The sequence below is a fragment of the Eucalyptus grandis genome, chromosome 6 (assembly GCF_016545825.1).
Source record: "Eucalyptus grandis isolate ANBG69807.140 chromosome 6, ASM1654582v1, whole genome shotgun sequence".
In the NCBI taxonomy this organism is placed as follows: Eukaryota; Viridiplantae; Streptophyta; class Magnoliopsida; order Myrtales; family Myrtaceae; genus Eucalyptus; species Eucalyptus grandis.
Genome location: NC_052617.1, coordinates 23,145,108 through 23,169,362, shown reverse-complemented (window position 1 = coordinate 23,169,362; position 24,255 = coordinate 23,145,108). Strand labels below are relative to the sequence as shown.

Here is a 24,255-nt window from a genome sequence, read left to right as displayed (position 1 = left end):
TGTTGGGTTCCAAGTCTCACTATAAATTTTTTTATTTTATAAAAGAATCGTCAACTTTTACTCTGTTGAAATTTGATCCAGTTAACCCTCCCTCCAAAATTACTGTTAAATAGTAGGCCGGACTTGCACGAAGGCTTGCCATCGAGGGCATGGTGGTCCAAAGTGGGACGGGTAGCGTCGTCCTTCTCATCATCCCTGTCGTTCTTGTCGACCAGGAGCCATGGCTGGTCGACGGAGTTGATGTCGTGGATGGTAAAGCTGGTGGGGGAAGGGCGGCGGATGCCGGCCTCGGCCTCGGCCCGCTTGGAGGAAGCGCAGCCCATGTCCACGGCGTGGAGGACGAGCAGCTTGGGCGCGGAAAAAACAGAGGAGAAAGAAAATGGGGAAGGTCCAGGGCGAAGAAGACAAGGAAACGGTTGGGGGACTTTCGTGGTCGCTATGTTAGTCGCATTGCTCCCCGACAGATTTCACCGGAAGAGCAGCTGAGGCTCTCTTCTTCGCCGTTCATCTCCTTCTTCATCACAAGGGACAAGAAAAAGAAGACAGACACGTGAAGAGAGGGAAAGAGATGTACACGTGAAATTGACGTGTCAGATATTTAACGACGGCATCTCCTTTTGTTTTGGTCAGAAAATAGCGACATTGGATGGGAGAGCTAACGGGATCAAATCATCGGGTCAGAATTAGGACGGGACTGAAGTTGATTTCTTTTCTAAAGGAAATTAGGCTCGATATGGCAGAGTCTTAATAAATTTGAACTTGCAATTGTCCGCGGTGAATGATTTATCGACCGAGTTAGCAACGAGAATGTGCAAATCTACATCTTTTTAAGCCCCGATAGTTTAGAAAGTCACGAAAAATATTTATTGATAACATAAGATTAAGGGTAGATTTAATTTGATTTTGGAAATGGGCCTTAAGTATAATGCAAATGTTGAAAGTAAAAGCTCTTTGGGGAAATGCAAATTGTATTCGGTAAAAACTCTTCTCAAAGTCATTTTGAATTCAAGCAGTGTCTAGCAAAAAAAAAAAAAAAAAAACAAACTTTTGCATGAAGCTTTGGTTGTATTTTTTTTTAATGTTTTTCAATTAAAATAACGCTCAAACCCTTTGTCAAAGTTGGCGAAAAGCTCAGGCCGCAAATAAACCATATCTGGCACCAACAGCCGTTAATTGAGGTCGGCTGACCTTGGGGGCCTCGGCGACAATCGTGCGACCCCAGGGGAGGGCCACCCGAGGTCCCACAACCTTGGGCAACCCTCGCTAACCAATTGGCCTCATCGGCCCTCGTCGAAGGTCGCGCAACTCTCGCTAACCGCCCTCGCGCAAGGAAGATGTATAATAATAAGAAGGGGCAAAACCAGAAAACCAAAAAATTAGTGAGAGTAGTTTTGGAAAGAAAAAGAAAAAGAGAACATTTAATCCTAGTTTCAGCATTTCTCAAATACTAAAATCTCAATGCCGGTCCTTACTAGAAGTGAACTTTTAGCCTTCTTAAGATTAGCCTTGAGAAGTCTTGTCAAAGACCCTAACAATTTTTCAAGGCCTTTGATTTCGAAAGCTCCTTTTGGAAAGCTAAACAAAACCCATCCTAGCATAATAATGACGAGGTAATTTATTAATGAAATATAAATAAATAAATCGCTTACCATATTACAATTTAGAAAGAATTTATACTCGAGAAAGAAAAACACACGTCTGGCCATTTCTTCTCGAGCAAGATCTCGAATTCCTCAGCCCTTTGCGCCTGTATTCTTGAGTTATGAATACATTTGTCCGCCAGACCATATCAAATATCTCGATGCAACAACGATTTCACGGTGTCCTTTTCACGTATTCATCTAGAAAGCTTTCGTCCGTCGGGGATGGCTCCATTGAGCTCGTGTTATCACGATCGAAATGCAAAAGATGCGGCCCCGTTTAGTAGGCTCAAAAGCATCGAACACAAATTCATTGCGCGTCCGATTCTATGGACCGCAAAATAATGCATTCGGGAAAGTATTCGACAAGAAAACATTAATTGCGTGAAGCGATTGTTATAGCCTACAGATACTAGGGTTGCCACAATGAAAAAAAAAAGTAAGAGAAAAAAGAAAAAAGAAAAATTAAAATTCAATTAAAAAAATTATAAAAAATCATCTACATCTACACCGATCAACGGTCGCACTACATAGAACAATTTGCATCCACGTTAACGATTTTTCACTCAATTGATACATTGTCAAGAGATTTATGATTGGATTGGATAAGTTGAAAGATTTATTATTGAATTGATGTAAGCATGATAAATTTATGATTTTTTAATTAATTTTTTTGAGTGATAATTGCAGGGTAGGAAGGGGGGGATGGATTGTGGATAAGTTGTTTGCTTTTTCTCCTTTTTGGTCTTCAATTTTATAATGATGAAAGATCAATTATGGAGGTCTAAAAAGTGGTGATCCGGGGTGGATTTTTGTCCGATGCTCTTGTCATTTCTTGTTAATAAAAAAGATTCCAGATTTCCTCACGCAGGTGTTGAAAAATCTTGCTCGCTTTTCGCCATCCACTTAATAAAAGTCTTGCTCCTTTCGTCTTTTAACGTCGGTGTTCTAGTAATTCTCTCTTCATATTGGGGCAAGCCCAAAACTAATTTTCTTTATTCACTTATATTTTTTTAATCCCATAATCCAGTACCCAGGGTATATTTATACTATAAATTTTGTCTAATACAATATCGTAGACAATTATCATCTGATACATTTATGGTGCGTTTGGTAATATTTTTGTTTATGAAAACAATTTTTATTTAGAAATAGTTTCTTTCATGTTTGTTCTTGAGAATGGAGAAGATTTCTTGTTTCCATTCTAAATTTATTTCTTGGCCACTTTTCTATTATTTAGAATAGAAAAATTATGAGATATTATCAAACGTATTTCTATTATTTTTTATATGAGAAAACAGAAAATTAGAAAAATAAGATGATTATCAATAGACTTTTACAAACTTTCACATGGCAACTAGGACTCATGATCTAAATCTACTCCACGTTATCCCATTAAGATCCATCGTTGATGTGAATTTTTCGCATTGAATCTATCATTGCTCAAGTCAAATTTGTCTAGCGGTCGTCTGCCATGTATTTTTAATAAATTGGAAAATGTTAATGGAAGTTAGATTTAGGCTTGGCTATTGATTTGAGATTTTTTATGAGATGAAAGTCTATTTGGGGTAAATATGTCGTAATGATACTAACTTATAATTTTTTGCTAGACAAAAATCTTAATTATGAATTAATGTTTAATGAGGTATCACATTGGGAATTTTTTACTGCATAAATCGCTGTACGTGAAAGAGAAAAACAAGGTATTTGATGAATCACCCATCAAAACACTAGATATAAATGTTTAATAAAAACATTTACATATATTATTTCAATAAAGGGACAAATACTCATATTGACGTTGTATAAGGGCGCAAATAATAATTATTATGTTCCATAAATCAATTTATATTTCAAAAATAGTTTCCCCGAACAAATTTCCAAACAAAAATACATATTTAATAACGATACGAAATTTCTATTTTTGACATCAATTACTCCCTGTCGGGTGGTGGCAGCTATTGGCGACCAACCGGATGTCAATTGGTGGACGGCGGGGGTAATCGGCAACAATGGACGGTAGTAGCGGATGATGACCGGTGCTGGCAAACGATAGGTGGCAGTAGGTGGCCAGCCAACTAATAGTAAGGATGAGTAATAAATAAAAGTTTTTATTTCTCATTTCAATTCTAGCAATAAAGAAGTAGAAATTTTTTTACTAATCATTTTTATTCTAAATCTATTTATAGACTAAAAATTTGTTTCAGAAATAATAAAAAAAATTATCTTGTTAAACAGATTTCTGTGCCAAATCTATTATAGAGAATAAAAAAAAATAGTTATGATAAAAAGCAGAATGATTATCGTTCATCCCTTAACTCAATGATCAAACATATTCACTATATATATAAAGAGCAGATGTTTGCTATTACAACACTAAAAAAAACAACAAATGGTCCCCTTAGCGATGTTGGCCAAAAGGTGCATATGGTGCATTTGTTTCATAAAAAGATAAATGATTTGAAATGTATATTTTAAAAATGATTGCTTATATCACTTATAGAAAATAAATGAATGAAAAATATATTAATTGTTAATGAAAATGTTTAAACATAAATTAACGTTTGGCAAATTATTTTAACCAATATAAAAAATTCTAGACAAAATATTATTCACATTACTTATTTTTTATCGACTAATTAATTTAGACAATCTAAGCAATCATTTAATTTTTTTAAACCATTTATTTTTCATAAAACATGTATCTTTAAATTAAATGAAAATAGAAAAATCCAAAAAAAGCGGGAAAAAAAGGAAATCGAAATGAGAGAGGGACAAGAAAATGAAAAGAAAAATGGCAGTAAGAGATTGGCATGCAGAGCGTGTCTGCAATTTCCCAGTTTCTACAAATGTCGAATCGCTTTTATGGACCAACCACCCCCTTACCTAATTGCCGGTGCAACCATAAATCCTCAAATCTGATTTCTATTATCTTATGATTTTTTTTTATCATTAAAAATTACGTTGTTCGAAGTCTTGTAATTTTCAAGAAAAATGCTGCCGACACGAAAAAGTTTGGGATGTTGGTGTTGTGGTAAAAAACGGAGGGTACTGGTGTTTTTGCTGCATATAATTTAAGATTTCTTTTATGATATTAATCATAATTTTTAGAATAAACAATTAAATAAGTCTCCACTCGTCCAGATTTATATTGACACGTGGCCTGAATTATAGCGAGTGTACAGAGGACACCGCTGGGGATTCGAGCTGGTCAACAATCAAGGGGCTTTAAAAAGTACAGTGCAAAATAATTTCCTCCTTGTCCTGTTGTAGGCGCACCCCTTTCAACCCGCTTTTTCTTCTTTTTTTTTTTATAATTTTTTTTCAAATGAATTATAGGGAGACTTTATATTATATTGACTATATTCCAAAAAACTTAGATTATTTTGCAAAAGCTAAGTTAGTCCTGGTTTTCGACAAAAAAATAAGTTAGGCCTGGTTTCTTTTCCTTTAGATTTGAATAAAAAATTACCTTTTAACTTTTTTCCAAAATATTCCAAACATACATAGAAAATCATACGCAAATTTGCATTATGTGACATGTAAATTATATTTTCCACCGAATAGAAATGATTCCTATACGTTACGGGAATTTCATGTATTTTCTTTTTTTTACTAAAGGTAGCTAAAATGCATATATAATCGCGAAAATAAAATGAGATGGGAACTTTATAACGTAAAAACCTAATCCCGACGCCCCGTACCTTTGCGGTAGGCTCTACGTTTCTGCAAAACCAGATTTTATTTCGAGAGAAGAAAAAGCGGCCCACCCCGGAAAAAAAGTTAAAAAAAGAAAAGCAATATCCGAAATAAATTGATTGCCTTCGTGAATATCTGGAATTCAAATTCTCAGTCGCATTCGTCTCGGACCCTTAAAAAAAAAAAAAAAAATTCACTCCCGCTTGCATTGCACCTCCATCTTCCATTTCCATCTCGTGCCTTTTCTCTCAATTTCTGGGTCCCTGCAACTTTTCCCTCCGATTTATGGTGAGCGCAAGGCAGTTTTTTTTTTTTTTCGATTTTCCCGGAAAAAAGCCGTTTATTTTTTTTTTTTCCGGGAAAAAGGGAAATTTACTCTCTCCCGAAATCTTCCGCTCCGAGTTTACTTCCGTTGGTTTAAACACTGGTTTTTGTCGATGATCTGGGAAAATCTGTTTCGACTCGGTGTGGGAGTGAAAATTGACTCGGTCTTCGATTTCTCTCTCTTTCTCTCTCTAGTTTGCTGGTGATTAGGGTTTTTCTTCGATAAATTCGTGCCGGAAATTCGAGGAATTAGCTCCCATTTGGAGCTGGGTTATGCTTAATCTCGGGGGTAAAATCGCTGTAATCTCGATTAGTTTGGTTAATTCTGTGGGCTGGTTTCGAGTCATTGTCTCGCGAAGCGGAGTTGCTAATCCTACTTCAAATTTCTCGGGCTTTTTCCAGCGATTCGTACTCCATGATTAGGGTTTTTGAGGTCAGTGAATTTACCTTGCTGGGAGTTCTCCGTCGCCGATCTCGTGCGTGCTTTGGTTTTTCTTGCAGGTTTGATGGCGTTTTAGTGGGAAGAATCGGGGAGACGAATCGGAGAAATGTCGGGAGACGCCTTCAGTGCAAGCCTGCAGCATCCCCCGGTGCCGTCGCCGCCGGTGATGGATAACTTGCGCTTGGCCTTCGGCTGCGGCGACGGGCCGGTGGTCCCCTACAAGCCGGCCGCGGCGCCCGCTCCGGCCGCCGTCAACGGCGAGATCGGCGGCGGGGCGGACGGGCTGAACATGAACGTGGTGGGAGAGCCGGCGGCGAAGAAGAAGAGAGGGAGGCCGAGGAAGTACGGGCCGGAAGGGTCGATCGCGTTGGCGCTCAACTCTGGGAGTGCGGGCCACGCGGCTCTGTCGCCCGCCGGCGGAGGAGGATTCGGGTCCCCACCTGCTCCGCCGTCGCACGGTGGCTCCCCGACTTTTGCTGCCCCTCAGTCTGGAGATTCCGGGTCGGCTAGTCTGTCGAAGAAAAGGGGCAGGCCTCCTGGATCGAGCAACAAGAAGCGGCGATCGGAAGCTCCGGGTAACTTTCTCCGACATATCCAAGTTTGAATTTTTTGGCTTTTATAATGTTAAAGCAGCAGGTGCTTTTGATTGGATCTCTTGCTTTTGCCTATCTGCATATTGTTTTGCATGTTGGAATTCTTTATTTGTCTTGGCCTCTCTCCCCTCGGACGGGGGCCTTTGTTGTCTCCTCGACGTATTCTATTCTGCTATTGCGGACATGGTTGTCCTGCTATTTTCAGTTTGCCTGTAGCGTTATGTTCGGTCCTGCTTAGATTCTTTAGTGTTTGAATTACCATTGTGCCCTTTTTGTGTTCTGAGTGCTCTTTGCCAGTAGCCACTGTGGTGGGATTTCTCCTCCAATTTTGTATTAGTTTAATTGATTCTCCTTCCTGCATAACCTGGACACAGTTCTTAGGGTTTTGTTTATTCTTTTCTTCCCGGAAAAAAATTCTTTTTCTTCGGCAGACAATGTATATGTTCCCTTTTTCTCCGCTTCGCCATTTTTTGAAAAATTCATTTTACATTTCAGCATACTAAAAATGATGGCAGAACTGTAGACTCGTGTGCATTACTTTTGTTAATAATGGGACTTTTTAGGAGATGGGCTTATTTATCATTTCTCATCGACTCCCCAATGGGCAAGAAGGTAATCTTGTGCAGATTTTTTCAATGTGAGGGATAAGGCCGAAATTTGGGAAAATTATCAGGTACTATTGGCATAGGTTAGTTCCGCTAGCACGAACCGTTAGATGATATGGGACCTTTGTGGCACCCACTTTATCTAACGGCTCATAAGGAGTGGGCTAACATAGTGCTGGCAAAAAAAAAAAAAAAAAAAGAAGAAATAGAAGCTCCAAAATTTGTCCACTGGTGTCAGCTGCTTAACTGGATGTCATAGGATGGGTTACTACAGTGCTTCTTCATCCTTGTTGCCTATTTTGATTTTTAAGAAGCTTTGACTTATTTGGTGTTTGGATTGGTGAACATTCGCTTCTGGATGCCATTGCCATTAGGGTCGCCAATATGGCAATCGATGACACAACAGTTAATACTTAGTCTATAGCCAGGTGACCTTTAGGCATCTGGTGTTTAAAGCTGATATAGATCTCCTCTGCTCAAACGAGTGTTGAACTGCCTTTACTGAAGAATTCACCAATTAATTGTTCAATCTATTGACAAAATGAAAGAATTATACTCTTTGATCCTTTATGAGCCAAGAATATCCTAATAAGAGAGACATTTTTTTGACAAGTTTGCTGCTTGATCTTGCATGAGACAGGGAGTGGACTTCCCTGATCTTCCCTGTCTATTTACCTTTTCTTCCTTGGAGACAATTATTATGAAACTGGTTTCACTAGTGGTTATATCATTTTTCAATAGCGAAAGCACATGAAAATCATTGTGTGAATGTCCTCTTTATTTTGATTGGCATGGTGGTATAATGGAGAGAAAGTAGCTAATACTACCACCTCTGCAGGAACTGGTGGGATGGGATTTGCGCCACATGTGATCACTGTTAAAGCTGGAGAGGTCCTTCCTCCTATTCCTCCGAGTGTTCTTTTCCATATTGCATTAATTGTTTCATCCTTGTATGAGATATTGCCTCAAAAGAAGTACTGCTTATGGATGCCATAATGGAAATGGTAATTTGATTAAGGGATAAAGGCACCGGTAGTTCATGAACTTTTTCAATTTGTGTAATCTAGTCGCTAAACTTTTTATGGCTAATTGAGTCCCTAAACTATATTATTTTTTGTTTGAATTGGTCCTTCCATTAATAAGGTAAAGGAAAATTCAATCAATTAAGTATAGCTATATCTTTCAAGTGTGAAATGGTATAAGTAAGTTGGATTTGCTTAAGTGGCCAAGCAATTCCAATTTTTATTACTTATTTTTTAAGTGATATGATACTGAATAAAAAAACTAATATTGACTTCAGTTGAAACTAATAATGTATTTAATGGTTTATTCTTCATATATCTTATATGTATTTCAGAGAAATAATACTTATGTTTTATCTATATTGTGATGTGCTATGCATCACTCAGGCTCAATTCTAGTGTCGTATTTAGGATAGAGTGGGTTTGACTTTTGAGAGCCAAAGAAAGAAGGAAATAGAGCTTTTGGCTTTGAGAACCTTTAGAGGCATCGGTAATCCTTTCACCACGTTCTTTTATGTGCACGATTAATTTTTTATAGACTTAGAGAAATGGAAATCTATAGAATATATTACAGCAACCATCCTTCTAATTAATTTCGCTTCACATCTTCTAGTTTCAGAGTCTATACTTTGCCCTCTGGTTTTGAAATCCCATTTGCAATTTGCCCTCTGGTTTCAAAATCCCATTCACATTTTGGGGTGTCAAAAAGTTATCTAGACTTTGCACCCTCTATTTTCTGTAGCTTCTTAAATTTAAAGTGTAAAGTTCAGGATTTCAAAATCTCTAGTTGCAAACTGTGTATGTAAAAATAAAAATAGAGAATGTGGAGTGTTGAATAAGAGAAAATGGGAAATGTGGTTTTTGTTTCTGTTTCTCAAATCTGAATGAAACATTTTTATCCTAATATTTAGCTCAATGTATCTTCGGAAAGAAAAATATTTTGTTATCTGAGATTTTCCACACTTTGGCAAAAACAGGAAAATAAACTAAGTTAACTAAATTGATATTCATGATTGTTGTGTTAAGCTATTGGAAATACAGTAATTGGACTCTGATGTATTAATATACCCTGCTATGTTCATGATTGGGAAGGATTCATCTGAATGTTTGGATCAGGCTACTAAACTTAATATCGATTAGAGAAAAGAAACCGAAGTTTATAATGGTAACTTCACCGTGCTTTATCCAGCATAACAACATTCTGGCTAGGCTTATGCTTCTATTTGGATGAGAAATGTTGTTTCAATTATCTTTCACCAAGTGCTTCTTATTTCTAATTTTATCTAGATACATTAGTGAGACTTGAGGTTTTTCTGATGATTTAGCAACTATCTCTTTGGTTTGTCAGGATGTATCATCAAAAATAATGTCATTTTCCCAGAATGGTCCAAGGGCTGTTTGTGTATTGTCTGCAAATGGAGCTATATCTAATGTGACACTTCGCCAACCTGCCACATCTGGTGGTACTGTGACTTACGAGGTTTGTAACACTGATCCTCAGCCTTAACATAAGAAGAGTAGAAATTGGTTAGCACTTGTTATGGGAGGAAGATTGTCTCTGAGGATCTTAATGTAAAAGCCCAGCTGAGGTTTTGATTATCAAGTACTTAGCTTATCTCTAATGTTTAGGCACTTGGACATGTGGATATTACCAATGCACTACTAACTGAGTATATTGGGGATGGAAACTGAGTGGCATTGAGAGGTGTCTCGGTTGGCTTCACCCAGGACTAGATGATAAATGCACTAATAACTGAGCACTGTTTCTCTTTCTTTGGTGCAAAGCACTCATCAGCAAGTTACAGTGACCCCTAGTCGTGATTTGTTTATTTTTGTATATCGATGTATCGTAGTTGACTTATGGTTTAATTTTGCAGGGGCGATTTGAAATACTGTCACTTTCTGGATCATTTCTTCTATCGGATAGTGGTGGACATCGCAGCAGAACTGGAGGCTTGAGTGTGTCTTTGTCTGGCCCAGATGGTCGTGTTTTAGGTGGTGGGGTGGCGGGTCTTCTAACTGCAGCATCCCCTGTTCAGGTGTACTTCCACTCTTTCCGTCAGTTCCTTTTAGTCTCACATAGAGATTGTACCAAGTACCTCTCCTTGTGGCTTTGTTCTGGTGGCCTAAAGCAATTACCATAGTGCTGGAAAATTCCCTAGTATCCATGTGGCTTTTAAGGGTGGAATAGGAAAATACTACGTTTCTGACTTATGATTTTGTTCTACCAAAATTTGGGCAAATCCCCAGTGTTGCTGGGGAATTTCTAGAGAATAGTGATAGTAATACTAAAGTTGTTCTCCTTTACCAAAAAACAAAAATACTAAAGTTGTTCTCTAAGCTAGTCTATAGTCAATTGATGGGTCCCTCTGCTCTGTCTTTGTTAGTTGATGACAATTAGTACCGGATCTTGGAATGTGAAACCGATATCATCCTCATGGATATGGTTTAGTTTCTTACAGTAAAAGCAGAGTCAGATCTGAGTGAGGCTGTGGCTCTGATCATATATGCTTGGTGTCTTTGTCTGTTTTGAATCTATAAGCAAGAAAATAAGAAAAGTCAATTATCGATGATGACATCAAGCTTAATGCAGGTTGTCGTGGGCAGTTTTATGGCTGAAGGTCGTAACGAAAAATCCGCCAACCAAGTTGAGTCCTTTTTGGTTCCAGGAAAATTTGGCTCCAGTGGACCGCTTGTTGGGCCTAATAGCCCACCATCCCATGGGACACTCAGTGAATCATCTGGTGGGCCTGGGAGTCCGCTGAACCAGAGTACAGGCATCTGCAACAACAGTAACTCACAAGGCATGTCTAGCATGCCATGGAGGTAAAACTAAATTTGAACTGATCCTGTGTCCAGTGTGGTGGCATAGGTCGCTGACCCCTTATGTTTGCTGATGTTGTAAGTTTAGGGACATGTAGCTCGAAGCCCTTTAGGAGATTAGTTTAATAAGGACGTGAGTCCTTGAAACCAGATTTAGTACAAGTCCCTCTGTATTTCCGTCATTTAATGGCTTAGGAACTCGTCGCAATGCTATTATCGCTAGAACTTCTAGGTAGGACGTTATTGTTTCGTTATGCTTCAGACTGTAACTTTAACCTTCAGGTTGTTGGATCGTACCGGAATATGTACTTTCTTCATCAATATGAATCATTTCTGCATCCCTTATGGCTCTTAAAAAAGATTAAAGAACGTATCTTGCGACAGAAGACCAGCTTGTTATACATATTCGCTGGGGGGCATGATGCTTATCCAGGAATGATCCATGTCTCTGAAAGCAAAAACGTAGCTGAGCTTATCCCACAAAAGGGCCACTGTTCAGGTGAAACGCGAAAGCTGCAAAATCTTTAACCAGCGATGCTGCTGGGATAGGGGCCGGGCAAGTAATACTTTTATAAGGTCCTAATGACATGGTACAGGTTGGTCCATGACAGCTTACGGTCGTAGGCCAGCCGGGGCCCATCATGTGCCTATGCGATGAACGCTTGCCAGCCCTAATCACCCAGTTATAGTATAATCACTGTTAATCATGATACATACTGTGTAGATCTATCTTAGGAGAATGCTGCCTGTGTGCTAACATTTTTGGGTTCCGCAAAATTCTAGTGAGAATAGTATGCAACGTACGGCAGGAGTACAAGTTGTTTCCGAGACCTACTCAGCTCTCTTCAGCAGAAAACGCAATGAAAAGATCCCGAGTGCAAAAGTTTGCCAAAACCATCCTCTTGCATTGGCAGGGTCGACCCTTTTAGCGAGGCGCCAAGCATATATTGCCTCCCCGACATGCGCGGCCACAGCTGCCGCAAGTACCAACCTGACCACCCACATTGACTGGTAAAAGAAAAGGCTGAGGGCTCTTAAGTATCTCACAGGCCCCACCTCTGGTAAGCAAGCAGCCGCAAATAGTGAAGCCATTCCTATTATGCAGAATAACCATGCGTAAATGGTAGGGCCCTCGAGGCTCTTCCTCTTCCTCTCTTGCAAGTATGCAATCGTCGAGGCCACGCCTTGATGAGGGGACACCATAGGGACATAGCCCAGCTCTTCTCTAGCTTTAAGAGGCGAGAAGTAGTGGGTAACGCCTACCTGTTGATTGAGAGAGATGCCAGAAATCGAAGGGGAAAATGGATCAATGTCTGACATGCTAGATAACATCGAAAAACACAAACCCAAACATATTACTCCACAAATGAAAAGGAGAAAAGAAAAAAAATGCCCGTAACCACTCTACCCATAACATAAGTATGACTAATTTAACATTATGTCCAAAAAGTATACCAAAGGAAAAGGAACCTACGCTATACTAGCGGCTTGCAAATCAAACTGTCGGCCAAGAATAACGAATCCCAAATACTCGCCAAGGTTTTTGTTGGAACTCGACCATCTCCAACCGTCTTCTAGGTCGGAAGTAAGCTTTGTCTTATGGTATGACTCGATAGCTTCATAACAGCATTAGGTCCGCACAAAATGGAGTCTGGTAAAGTGAGACTTTGACGCCAGGAAATTTATTGTGTGACCTGGACAGTAAATTTAGCAACATGCCCATCATGTGGCATGGCCTTTTGGTGGCGTGTAGTGATCTTTTGGACTTTTACTTAGATTTTTAGCAGTAGCAATGAAGAGTATCCGTGGGAAATAGCTGATATCTGGATAATATGCTGGCCTTACATGGCTGTCTCCATCATGTCAAATGTGTTCGTTTTTACAGTGCGGGGCATAAGAGAATAGATTCATGGATTGGAGATCAGGAACAACAAATACTCTTACAAGATTTAGAAATCAACAGATTTAACTTTGAAGGCAACCAGCATTCCAACCTTGGGCCTTCCGAGACTGCTTAATATAAAAAAGATAAAAGTCCAATTTCCCATGTTGACATCTCTGCACTGGAAGACTCTCCCCTAAAAAGGATCTAGGATTGACAGAAGTGAAGATTTTATATGAACAACTATAGACCATTTCACTCCCAAGTCCCATTTCCAACAAGATTGAGCACACAGCAGGCACTCACAATCAGCAGAAGAGCTCAGAATAGAGATACTTACCTTATATACTTCTGCCGGAAGGATGAAAGGCTGTGGAAGCCACCACCTATTCAACCATGGATACAATATGGTATAGACAACCCCAATAACCTTGCCCAAAGAAAGCGCATGAGGAACAGATAGGGAAGCCTTGGGTACATCATAATCTAGACTCCTAAGAATAGGTCGCAAGAATTCAAAAGTGTTAATCGGAGATCCTGCAAGTACAAAGGGTCAGTTTCTTCTTCTGCATTATAAGAATTATCTAAGATCCAAACCCATCACAACCATAACTACAGCTAGAAAAAAGAATCCTTATCAGGAAGATCTCCTACAATAGCCACCACTGTTTTTCTTCACAGGATATACTAAAAACAATCCAGATGATTAATGTCGGATTCTCACCATCGGATACAAAATATGGTTGGCCAGCAGCTACTGGTTGTCCTTTAGTCCCAGGAATGTCATCCAAAAGACCCATGCTTGCTAATATAAGAGCAAGGACAAGATTATCGACATAAATCCAATCTGTCTTCACAGTGGGTTCACCAACTTTGAATACAAGGAGACCCAACTTCGCCAGTGATACAATTCTAGGAAGGTGTCTATCTTCACCTGGACCATATATTGCAGCTGGACGGATAGCACATGTGTAGAGATGTTTCCCCTTCTTTTTCCTGTATAGCATAGTCATGTCAGAAACTGTCATGGTGGAGTTTGGCATGCAGCGGAAAGACATTAAAAAACAGCCAAAACCTATATTGAGATTGCACAAGAGATGCAGCCAATTAACTAATCTAGCAGCTGGCCAAAATAAAATTGAATAATCTAGCAAGTGTTCAAGAAGCCAAGACTTAGCTTAAACCAAGAGGCCATGAAATCCCCTCCAAGAATAACTAGTATATAAGTCGATTAGTTGTTTTACTTGAATTACATTGCTTTGGCAAAGGTCATGCAAAGGAAGTTGGAAGAACTTAACATCCGCAGTAAAAGTAGCGAAAAGCACATACAAGACAATTAAACGAAGGTCTTGCACAATGTGGAATCCAGTATCACTTACTTCAGAGGACGACCATTGCTCTTCAAAACCAATTGTTCTGCAATTGACTTACTACGACCGTAATGATCTACATGATCGTCTAAAGGGAAATAAGGCAAGCTTTCATTGCCATTCACAATCTCCTTCCCCCCATACACAACATTATACGTGCTAACGTAGATGAGCCTTCGAATCCCCAACTCAATGCAAGCTTCCAGCACATGGCAGGTGCCATTAATGTTCACCTCATCGACTCGACCGAATTGCAACATCTCTTTGCCAGACATGCCATACGAAGCAAGGTGGAAAACACAGTCAGCACCGCGCAGAGATCTATCGACGTCAGCTTTGCGCGCAACATCCCCTGTAGATGCAGAAAATTCGACCCCAAATCAGCTTTCGAATCTAAAAGACAAAAAAGAAAGATCACTGACGATAGCTCAGGACAACGAAAGCACCTGTCCGTCCACACTTGTTAGATATTTTAACTACAATCACTCACTATAAGCTACGGCAACTCAGCATTTCAGCCTAAGAAAGCACCAAAGAACGAGCATCCCATATCGATCTACTTTCACTGGTCTCCTAGACAAAAATTTCCGCACTTTCCTCGCATTTCAAATCGCCAGCGGCATTTCGCATCGCCTCCGAAGCAAGACAAATCGATCGCCTACTCCGACATCAGCGCGACAACAGAAATTCAGACACCAGTGAGCTATTCAACGCATCCAGACAAGATATCTACTTGGGAATCACTCCGGGCAGCACCGAGCCGCGATTCAATTTGGGGCCGACTACGAAAAAAAGCGATCGGAACCTACCGCGGATGCAGCGGACCCCATGATCCTGGAGATCGCGCGACCAGGGGGAGGCGAGGCGGAGGTCGAAGGATCGGACCTCGCGAGCGCCTCGCCGGGCCAGCTCCTTGCAGAGCGCGGCTCCGACGAAGCCCAGCCCGCCGGTGACGACGAAGACGTTGTCCTCAATTCCCTCGTTTTCGCTCAGATGCATCTTCTGCTTCTGCTTCTGCTTCTGCTTCTGTTCTGAGTCGCGGGAGGAGGGATCGAGGACGGACGGGTCGGTCACTTCTGTTTAGAGCGAGTGAGCGAGTCACCGAGTCAACACCGTGGCGACCGGTCCATGGGCTGTGACTCGGCAGGGTCAACGCGGGCATTTCCCATGAAGGTTTTCTAAGACATAATGAAAAAAATCTCTTTATTTTTATTATTTTTAAATCACATTACATCCGGTATATAACATATGCTTTCTTGAAGGTTCAATTATTATTGGAGGTCAATCCAAATTATAGAGGCATCGGCTTAATATGGTACCATGTATCTGCATTTTAAGACTAGACTATTAACATCATACTTGCATAAAATCCATTTCACCATTTAAGGTCTAGTCCTTTTTTTTTTTTTTTTTTTTATAAAGATTCTTTGTTATTTTTTTGGGTCAAGCAGTTAATACAAGTCGGAGAGTGAATATCTCAAAACTCGAACAAGTTGATAATATGAGAAATAAGCATCATCATGTAGTCGATAAAGAGAGATATGCATATGGTTTAATGTGGGATATTTCAACATCTTGCTCACCTACAAAATGAGTGATGTGTGAATTTTGACAAACAGCATGGACGTACACTTGAAATAAAATGAGAGAGACTAAATGTTAAGGCTGATAAGTGAAGGGTAATTATATATATATATATATATAATAAAAAAGAGAGCGTGTAAACCCAATAGAAGGAGTGTAGCTATTGGTGTTTTTCTTGTTAGGAAATCTTTTAGCTATATTTAGTGGTCTAGACTTTTAATCAGGATAAGTGAATAGGATCGGATATGAAACTTAGGGATTTTGTTATATCCCATCAGTTGTTTGGTGCAACGTATAATAAAGTCAAATATATTTATATTATATTATTTTATTATTTGGTATAAGCAAGAGATTAGTGTAAATGACTCTAAAAATTCACAAAGGAAAAGAGGTAAAATCCCTTGCGACACTCTTGGCTACTTTATTTTATTTTATTTTATCAAATTTTCATCTCTTTTTAAAATTATTTTATTTTTATTTTTCCCCTCCATCCTTCTCTAATAAAATTTTATTAAATAGTAAACTATACTAGTATACCTAATATATGTGATAAATATAAATATATATTTATATTATAAGATAAAATTAAATTTGAATATATAAACAAAAAAGATATATATATTTTTAAAATAAAATTTTATTTTTTGTTATATTGAATTACTTATTAGAATTCAAATATTATTTACATTTCAATATATGTATTATTTATATTAAAATATAATTTTAATTTTATTAATTTAAGAAGCTTGTTATTTGAGAAAAATAACTTTTCTATTATAGATATTAGAAACCTTATCTATCTTTATCCAATCTCTCCATTTTATAAATTTATCTGGGCTATATTCCTTTAATATTCAATTTTTTATCCTATTTTGAGCATGCACCAAATGAAAAAATGATAAATTTTATTCCATTTTGAATTTTATCCTACCAAATATATAGTGTAAATTTATACAAAGAACTAACTCAAATCGATATAAATGAATGCATCATGTCCAGACAACATCATAACCTTTCCAATAATATCGATGCAAATGCAAGGAAGAAATAGTTTTCTTAGCTAACATATTCAAACAATAAATAGTTTTAAACCTATTACATTTGTGCCATTTTAGTCAAATTTTTTTTTTTTGGCCAATTGAATCCTTAACCTTTTATATTTGTGCCAATTCACTTAGCATTAACATGGATGTTGGCCATTCTACATGTTACCACTACTGTTGATGTAGATAATTTTTAATAATATTTCAAAATATTTTTCAATATTTTTCAATTTTTTAAAAAATTTTAGTCTTTCTCCTTTTTTTTTTTCATCACTTCCTTCGAACCGGCTAGAGGCGGGGTTCCTCCCTTGTCGGCCACAAGGAAGCTCGATGGCTAGGTGAGGCTCAACCTCTCCAATTAAGCCTTAGCAAGCCTCAAGCCTCACCCAAGCCACCCGCTAGGCTAGCAAGGGTTAAGTCTCGCCGGCCATGGGTGAGGCTTGACCATGCTGAATTCAGCGAGGGTGAGCGTTGCCAGCCTGGCAACTGGCTAGGGCGAGGTTGCCCCTACGGCCTCTAATGAGGCTAGAGGCTAGTTGAGGCTTGATTGGCGAGGTTGAGCCTTGCCCGGCCTTGGCCAAACTTCGTCGAGGCCAATGAAGTCCCTTACTGACCCTACCTCTAGCTAGTTGCTGGCAGTGATTGGCTGGACAAAGAAGGAAGTGATTAAAAAAAAAGAAAAAGAAAAAAGAAAAAGAAAAATTAAATAAAAATAAATAATATTAGTATTAGTGACGTCATATAGGATGACTTGGGGCTATGTTAGTGCCAATCAACCAAAATTAGCCGAATTGATTAAATTGGTACAAATATAAAATGTTTATGATTTAATAAGTAAACAAAAAACCTTAGAACTAAAATAACATAATTGCAATATGCTTAGGACTTTTGTGATGATTTTGCTTAAAGTGATCTACATACACATGAGAAGAGATTTGCTTGATAAATTAGTTTAAAGAAAATGAGAGGCACGTCAATGGAATTATAGGGTATCTCATTAAGATTAATTAAACATTAACTCACTCTCTTGATTCCTCCATTGATTATTCTATTTCCTTATTTTTTCAATAATTCCAGTATTATGTCGGAATATTAAAACGATTCTTTTTTATCACTATTATTAAAAAAGATAATTCCTCTGGTGAAGAGTCTCGAGCCTCCCTAGATTAGGTGAGCTCACGATCTCTAGCGGAAGGCCTTGAGCTTGCCCCCTACGAGTCGGCTGGGGACGAATCGCTAGAGGAAGCGGAGGGGGATGGTGTAAGAGGAAGCGGAAGAGTGATGGAGAAGAAAAGGGGAAAAAAAGGAGAAGAATAAGAAGAAAAAAAGAAGAAGAGAAAAGTAAAAAAAAAAAAATTAAAAAAAAATTATTTTTATAATAAAAAAATTGATTTTTTTAAAATTAAAGAATAAAAAAAATCATTTTCCGATGAAATCCAAACATCGGAAATCGTTTTTATCATATACCACCAAACAAAGAAAAATTAATTGTATTCCTGGATAATGCTTTCTTGGAAAACATTTTCTTTTATTATGGAGTTTTCTGCATGTTTTCCTTAAACAAATACATTATTAATATGATAGAGTTTCTTGTCTTCCCATTCCAAACTTGGGAATTTAGAGTCTTCTTTCTATTATTGTGCAAGTTTGCGTGCTTGCGATTTGCCAGTCAGGATGCGAATAGATCTTTCTGTTTTTACCTAACTCTCTACCGCATCAATCAGTATCAGAGACGGCGAGATTGCCGAAGAACCGAGCCAGTCTGGGCTCGACAACAATGGTGCGGTCCCACTAACGATGATCAGGGGGGCCTTGGTTGTCTTGAGGCGTCTAAATGAGCCATGGAGCAGAATTGGCAACGAACAACACAAGTTTAAGGAGCGGCTCGGCCGGGCGAAAACTAGAAAAGGGCTGAGGAACCAGCGCCGAGGATAAATAACACCAACCGGACCTGCTATTGGGATATAATACGCGAAAATGACAGTATCTCAATTTACGTCAACGCGAAATCACCAGAAAAAGAAATGATAAATGATAAGGATACCAGAAATTCATGAGATTCGATCTGAATATCGGTATCTACATTCGCGGGGAAAGTCAGCAGCAAATAATCCACTATAATTGAAAAATCAGAGTTTACAATCACTCACACGCTCAAGTGTTTCTTATACTTAGATTTAACTCCAAATCAAAATTCAAAGTATTTGTAAATAAACAATTCATTTAGATATAAACTCATGACACAAAAATACCACGCGTTCAAGTCGTACGCCAAAAAGAAAAAGATCTCAAGCTTCCTTTTTCCTTCTTTCGTGCAGCTCCTCTTCGGCGGACGTGCGGCGTGAACGGGGCTTCTTATCGGCGGACTTTGAACGGCAAGGGAAAGAAAGACCTCCAATTCCTTTTTGCTTTTATACGTGTGGGCCCACCACGATTTTGGTTTCTTCACGCATGCAGAAGACTTCTTCCTTCGGCGTGGAATTTGTGTGAGTGTGTCCAAAGTGAAGACTTGACTTTGGGCGCCCCACGAGGATATTCACTTTCGGATTCCGCAGGCTCCGCATACGAGGAAATTCGTATTTATTTTATTTTATCTTTTGTAATCCTTCATCAAGTCCAATGGAGTTCTTTTTACTTGAAAAATATTTATTAATAAAATTTGGTATAATAAATCGTCATTCGAATTTAAATTCGAGATATTAATTTAATACTTACTTGGGTAATTTGAAACATACGTTGTCCGGGTTCTGGTTGGAACAGGGACAGGTAGGGAGAGGACTTTGGAAATCAGCTAGAAGGTCGCGGCTTCAGCCTACGCGGAAAGGAGGATCGACGATCCTTGTCCCATTCTAAAATGAACGTCTTAAAATGCCCGCGCAAGGAAATTTCACTCCATCGCGACAAACATTCATGAACGTTAAAAACAAGCCGAGCATTAACTCCTCTTTAAACACTTGTAGAGCTTTGTCCGGTTGGAGAAGACATTGAAGTTGACCCTGATAACTCCAGCTCATAACAAATTACGTAATAGGCTCAAACGGCAGATAGTCAAATGGCAGGTCCCGGAGTAATAGTCCAATCCAACGACACGAAATGGGTCTCACAAAATGAGAGGCAGAGGAAGGCCGACCCATCCGTTCGCTTCGACTGCATTCGGAAACATCATCGTCAAAGGAAAACGCCTTGTTGCTTCTTAGGCGTACGCTACGAAGCAATGATTTCCATTGGTCTGTATCTTCTCCTCCATCATCTTTATAACCGGACCACAATCATTACGCAACAAAAGCATTAGACTGCTGCATTCGAAGGTTGTTTCTTGAAGAAGCAGAACTTTGTGACGAGCGACCATGCCGCTGAGAGTTCTCTCTACACTCGATGCTGCCAAGACACAGTACTACCACTTCAAGGCCATCATCGTGGCAGGTAAATTAGCTTGTGTACTTCGCATCTCAATCCCAACAATTAGTACTCACGTCATGGGCTGTTCTGTTTCGTGAATCCGTTTTGATTAGTTATCGTGTGCATCTTCAATTTGATAATCCCGCTTACGGAAAATGCATCGTTCTGTTTCGCTCAATATGATTCTGAATTCGTGCGTCTTGTGCTCGACAAAGGAATGGGGATATTCACCGATGCCTACGACCTCTTCTGTATCCCGCCTATCACGAGAATGCTCGGACATATATACTACAAATCCAATAACAGCCGAATCCAGCCTGCCGCCGAAGCAGCCATGCTGGTCGTCGCTCTACTCGGCACCGTGATTGGACAACTTGTATTCGGCTGGCTCGGCGATCATGTTGGGAGGAGGCGTGTGTATGGCTTTTCCTTGATGCTCATGATCGCGGGGTCAATCGGGTGCGGATTCTCCATGGGCACAACACAAGCCCGTGTCTTGGCGAGTCTAGGGTTTTTCAGGTGATCGAAGTGCTAGAACCCGCCGCCACGTCAGATTGTAATAATTAGTCTCTATTCAATTTTTCTGAGTACTGATAACACACGAGCATCTCTCTTTAATTATTTTCAGGTTCTTGCTCGGGTTAGGGATCGGAGGAGACTACCCGCTCTCGGCGACGATCATGTCGGAGTTTGCTAACAAGAGGAAGCGCGGTGCATTCATAGCGGCCGTCTTCTCGATGCAAGGGATTGGGATTCTGGCGAGCTCAATTGTCACGATGGTGGTGTGCAGGATATTTGGCCGGAAAGATGACAGCACAAATGACGCTGATATTGCCTGGAGGTTGATATTGATGCTGGGTGTTGTTCCTACCGCATTAACATATTACTGGCGGATGATGATGCCTGAAACTGCAAGGTATACCGTATCCTTCTTTGCTTAATTTATCTTCTTAATTGATTAATCAAATGATCGTTTCATTTTGTTGATAAAGATTTGTTTGGTCTATGGTATTTACGGCTATGATCAAGCATGTCTCTCTCTTTGGTTGCTGGGATTGTGTTAGTCCTCCTAGAGACATCGTCCCCATAGATTCTTAGGAGCATTTGCTGGGTGCTGCTGAATGGACTAAGTTTCTCGGCCAACGACCCAAAAGACAAAACAGAGTTAGCCCAGTCGTGCCGAACAATTCGTGTCGACCATGGAGTCCCCACAGTTTTGTGGAACGCATTAGAAGTAGTGATGTATTTGAATTGAATTCGTGTCGTTATTGAAAAATTTGCTAGTATCGGTTTGCATATGTTAAATTTGTGCCATGATCGGTCCCTCTAAGAAAACACTTGCAAGAAATGGGTTTCGTGAATTATTGTTGAAGAACTTTCTAAAGATGCTGACACATTTCTATATATATATTTTATGGTATAATTAGGTACACCGCTTTGGTAGAGCTAAATGTGCTCCAGGCTGCCCGGGACATGGGGCGAGTCCTGGACGTGCCCTTGAGCCAGATTGCCGAGGTAGATCTCGTCCCACCGAGCCCGCCATCCTACCCTCTCTTTTCCAGGAAGTTCTTCTTCCTTCACGGTCGCGACCTCCTTGCTTGCTCCGCCTTGTGGTTCCTCATCGACATCGTCTTTTACAGCAGCAACCTCTGCCAATCCCACATCTTCGAAATAAAAGATGATGGCAGCGCCTTTGACGCTGCCTTCAAGGTCGCGGAGTTCCAGGCCAAAGTGGCTTGCTACTTTACAATCCCCGGTTACTTTGCCGCCGTCTTCCTCATCGATCGTATTGGGCGACTCAGGATCCAAGTGGTTGGATTCGTCCTCATGGCCGGCCTTTACTCCTTCTGCACGTACCTATATATAAAAGACAGCAAGGGCGTGCTTTTCGTGATGTACGGCATGGCCTTCTTCTTCGCCAATTGTGGGCCCAACACGACCACGTTCATTGTGCCAGCTGAGCTGTTCCCTGCGCGATTCAGGTCGACGTGCCACGGGATCGCTGGGGCTGCGGGGAAGCTCGGGGCAATGATTGGCGCTGCGGGGTTCTTCCTGATCTCGAAGGGTGGTGACGACCCAAATAGGGACGAGGAGAGGACAGGGATAGAAGTTATCCTGATCACATTGGGTGGAATTTGCGTGACGGGGACGGCGGTGACCATGTTGCTCACGAGGGAGACAATGGGGATATCGCTTGAGGATAATGAGAAAGAGTACGAGGGTGAGTCTGTTCAAGGCAAGTGCTTTCCATAGTTCGTGGTTACAAAATACGATCATGTTGAGTGATCCCGTGTCGTCTTATTGTTGACTGTTAAAAATTTAGAATGTTGCGGAAACGTAGTGTTAATACGGTGATAGTTTGTGGTTTGAATTTCTGTACAAGTATACATGTGTATAGTATTTATTCGGTAGAGGATGGACAAGAGACGGGATGCATAATACAAGATATGAAAGTCATGGGATCAACGGAGAATAATTTTATTAGTTGAATAAAATAATTTGATGGAGGTATTAATGGAGGAGCATCTTGATATGGAGTTTTAAGCTTAACTCCTCACGATAATGTGTCATTGCCTATTTAGAAGAGATTCTCCGACTTCAAGCATAAGAATTTTGACTTTTTCACCAGCATAGTGAGCCCCTTTTTTCTTATATGGCAATTAATGAAATGTCAGTTATACCAGATACCGTCGAATCTTTTTTGCTTAGTTCGAGTGTAATTACTCCTTTCCTTTTCTCAAATTGATAATATTCTTATTATGTTTTACCAACAATCTAATTTCATTTTTTTTTTTTTTTATCAAAGCCCATCAAATATTGGGATTAGCTTGACTCAGAAAATTCGATCTAAACTAGAATATTTTGTTGCCTGGACATCTTTTATGACTAGAATGTAAGAGACTAAGACAGGGGTTCTTCATGTTCAGTCTAATCCTCTTCTCCTGCCAAATCATCGTCTACGAAAAGATTGAGAAGACAACTCATTTTCTTTCTCCAAGTATTCTTGCTTCCCACATAGGACTAGAAACTTAGGGTGCGTTTGTTTGCGTTTCTTTAAAAATTGTTCCAGGGAAATGAACGAAATAGAAAAAAGTGTTTACATTAGAACAATTTTTGAACAAAAAACGCGTTTGGTAAACTTGTTCTAATAAAAAATAAACAAAAACACGTTTGGTAAATTTGTATAATTTTTTTATTTCTTTTATTTTTTCTATTTTTTTCTTATTTTTCCTTATTTTTCTTTTTTCTTTTTTCTTCTTTTGGCCGGCGGCCTCGCCCAGCCACGGCGAGGCTCACCGGCCCCCGGCGAGGCCGAGCCTCGGCTCGCCGTAGCTGGGCGAGGGTCGGCCTCGCCTTGGCTAGGGTGAGCTCGAGCTCGCCCGGATCCGGCGAGGACCTCGCACCGGCCCGGCGAGCTCGATCTCGCCCGGATCCGGCAGGTCGAGCTCGCCCGGCCAAGGCGAGGCCGACCCTCGCCCGGCTACGGCGAGCCTCGGCCTCGCCGGGGACGGCGAGCCTCGGCCTCGCCGGGACGCGAGGGGGTGAGCCTCGCCGTGGCCGGGGAGGCCGCCGGCCCTCGTCGGCCGGTCGCCGGCCATGGCCGAGGCCGGCGACCGGCGAAAAGAAAAGAAGAAGAAAATAGAAACAAATTTTGTGTTTCTCGGATGTGTTTCTCATATGTGTTTTTAAATAAGAAACACAAATTTTGTGTTTCTTATTTCTGTTTCTTTTTTTGTTCCCGGGAACAAAAGAACAAAAAACAGAAAAAGTGTTTAAAAACAAAAAAAGAAACATAAACAAACAGGCCCTTACTAGCTGGGGATTGGCT

The 24,255-nt window shown here is 40.0% G+C and overlaps 3 protein-coding genes across 4 annotated transcripts; 2 read left to right on the top strand and 1 right to left on the bottom strand.

Annotated features, from left to right (window-relative positions):
* The first annotated feature begins 5,471 nt into the window (after positions 1 to 5,471).
* LOC104448956 (AT-hook motif nuclear-localized protein 10) lies at positions 5,472 to 11,488 on the top strand. 2 transcript variants are annotated; one of them, XM_010062918.3, is made up of 6 exons: positions 5,472 to 5,627; positions 6,165 to 6,680; positions 8,142 to 8,194; positions 9,674 to 9,805; positions 10,203 to 10,364; positions 10,919 to 11,488. In XM_010062918.3, the coding sequence occupies exons 2-6, from the start codon at positions 6,212 to 6,214 to the stop codon at positions 11,153 to 11,155; spliced, it is 1,053 nt and encodes a 350-aa protein (XP_010061220.1). In that variant the 5' UTR covers positions 5,472 to 5,627; positions 6,165 to 6,211; the 3' UTR covers positions 11,156 to 11,488. The 2 variants fall into 2 exon arrangements, with proteins under 2 accessions (XP_010061220.1, XP_010061223.1); XM_010062921.3 differs by lacking the exon at positions 5,472 to 5,627 and adding an exon at positions 5,668 to 5,952.
* Positions 11,489 to 11,597: 109 nt separating this feature from the next.
* LOC104448955 (short-chain dehydrogenase/reductase family 42E member 1) lies at positions 11,598 to 15,466 on the bottom strand. The gene is made up of 5 exons (XM_010062915.3): positions 15,210 to 15,466; positions 14,410 to 14,752; positions 13,755 to 14,026; positions 13,371 to 13,567; positions 11,598 to 12,411 (listed from the first exon to the last, which is right to left on the bottom strand). The coding sequence occupies exons 1-5, from the start codon at positions 15,397 to 15,399 to the stop codon at positions 11,980 to 11,982; spliced, it is 1,434 nt and encodes a 477-aa protein (XP_010061217.2). The 5' UTR covers positions 15,400 to 15,466; the 3' UTR covers positions 11,598 to 11,979.
* Positions 15,467 to 20,218: 4,752 nt separating this feature from the next.
* Positions 20,219 to 22,941, top strand: LOC104448954 (probable inorganic phosphate transporter 1-8). Its single transcript, XM_018875283.2, has 4 exons — positions 20,219 to 20,450; positions 20,642 to 20,945; positions 21,055 to 21,342; positions 21,854 to 22,941. Exons 1-4 carry the CDS (start codon positions 20,375 to 20,377, stop codon positions 22,677 to 22,679), a joined length of 1,494 nt encoding a protein of 497 aa, XP_018730828.2. The 5' UTR covers positions 20,219 to 20,374; the 3' UTR covers positions 22,680 to 22,941.
* The last annotated feature ends 1,314 nt before the right edge of the window (positions 22,942 to 24,255 follow it).

Coding starts and splice junctions, on each gene's coding strand:
- LOC104448956 (XM_010062918.3), top strand. CDS start 6,212: ATGTCGGGAGACGCCTTCAGTGCAAGCCTGCAGCATCCCCCGGTGCCG. Junction 8,195..9,673: donor TCACTGTTAAAGCTGGAGAG/GTCCTTCCTCCT, acceptor TTGGTTTGTCAG/GATGTATCATCAAAAATAAT. Junction 9,806..10,202: donor GTGGTACTGTGACTTACGAG/GTTTGTAACACT, acceptor TTAATTTTGCAG/GGGCGATTTGAAATACTGTC.
- LOC104448955 (XM_010062915.3), bottom strand. CDS start 15,399: ATGCATCTGAGCGAAAACGAGGGAATTGAGGACAACGTCTTCGTCGTC. Junction 13,568..13,754: donor ACCATATTTTGTATCCGATG/GTGAGAATCCGA, acceptor TTGTACTTGCAG/GATCTCCGATTAACACTTTT. Junction 12,412..13,370: donor TTCCGGCAGAAGTATATAAG/GTAAGTATCTCT, acceptor CTCAATCAACAG/GTAGGCGTTACCCACTACTT.
- LOC104448954 (XM_018875283.2), top strand. CDS start 20,375: ATGCCGCTGAGAGTTCTCTCTACACTCGATGCTGCCAAGACACAGTAC. Junction 20,451..20,641: donor CAAGGCCATCATCGTGGCAG/GTAAATTAGCTT, acceptor TGCTCGACAAAG/GAATGGGGATATTCACCGAT. Junction 20,946..21,054: donor GCGAGTCTAGGGTTTTTCAG/GTGATCGAAGTG, acceptor AATTATTTTCAG/GTTCTTGCTCGGGTTAGGGA.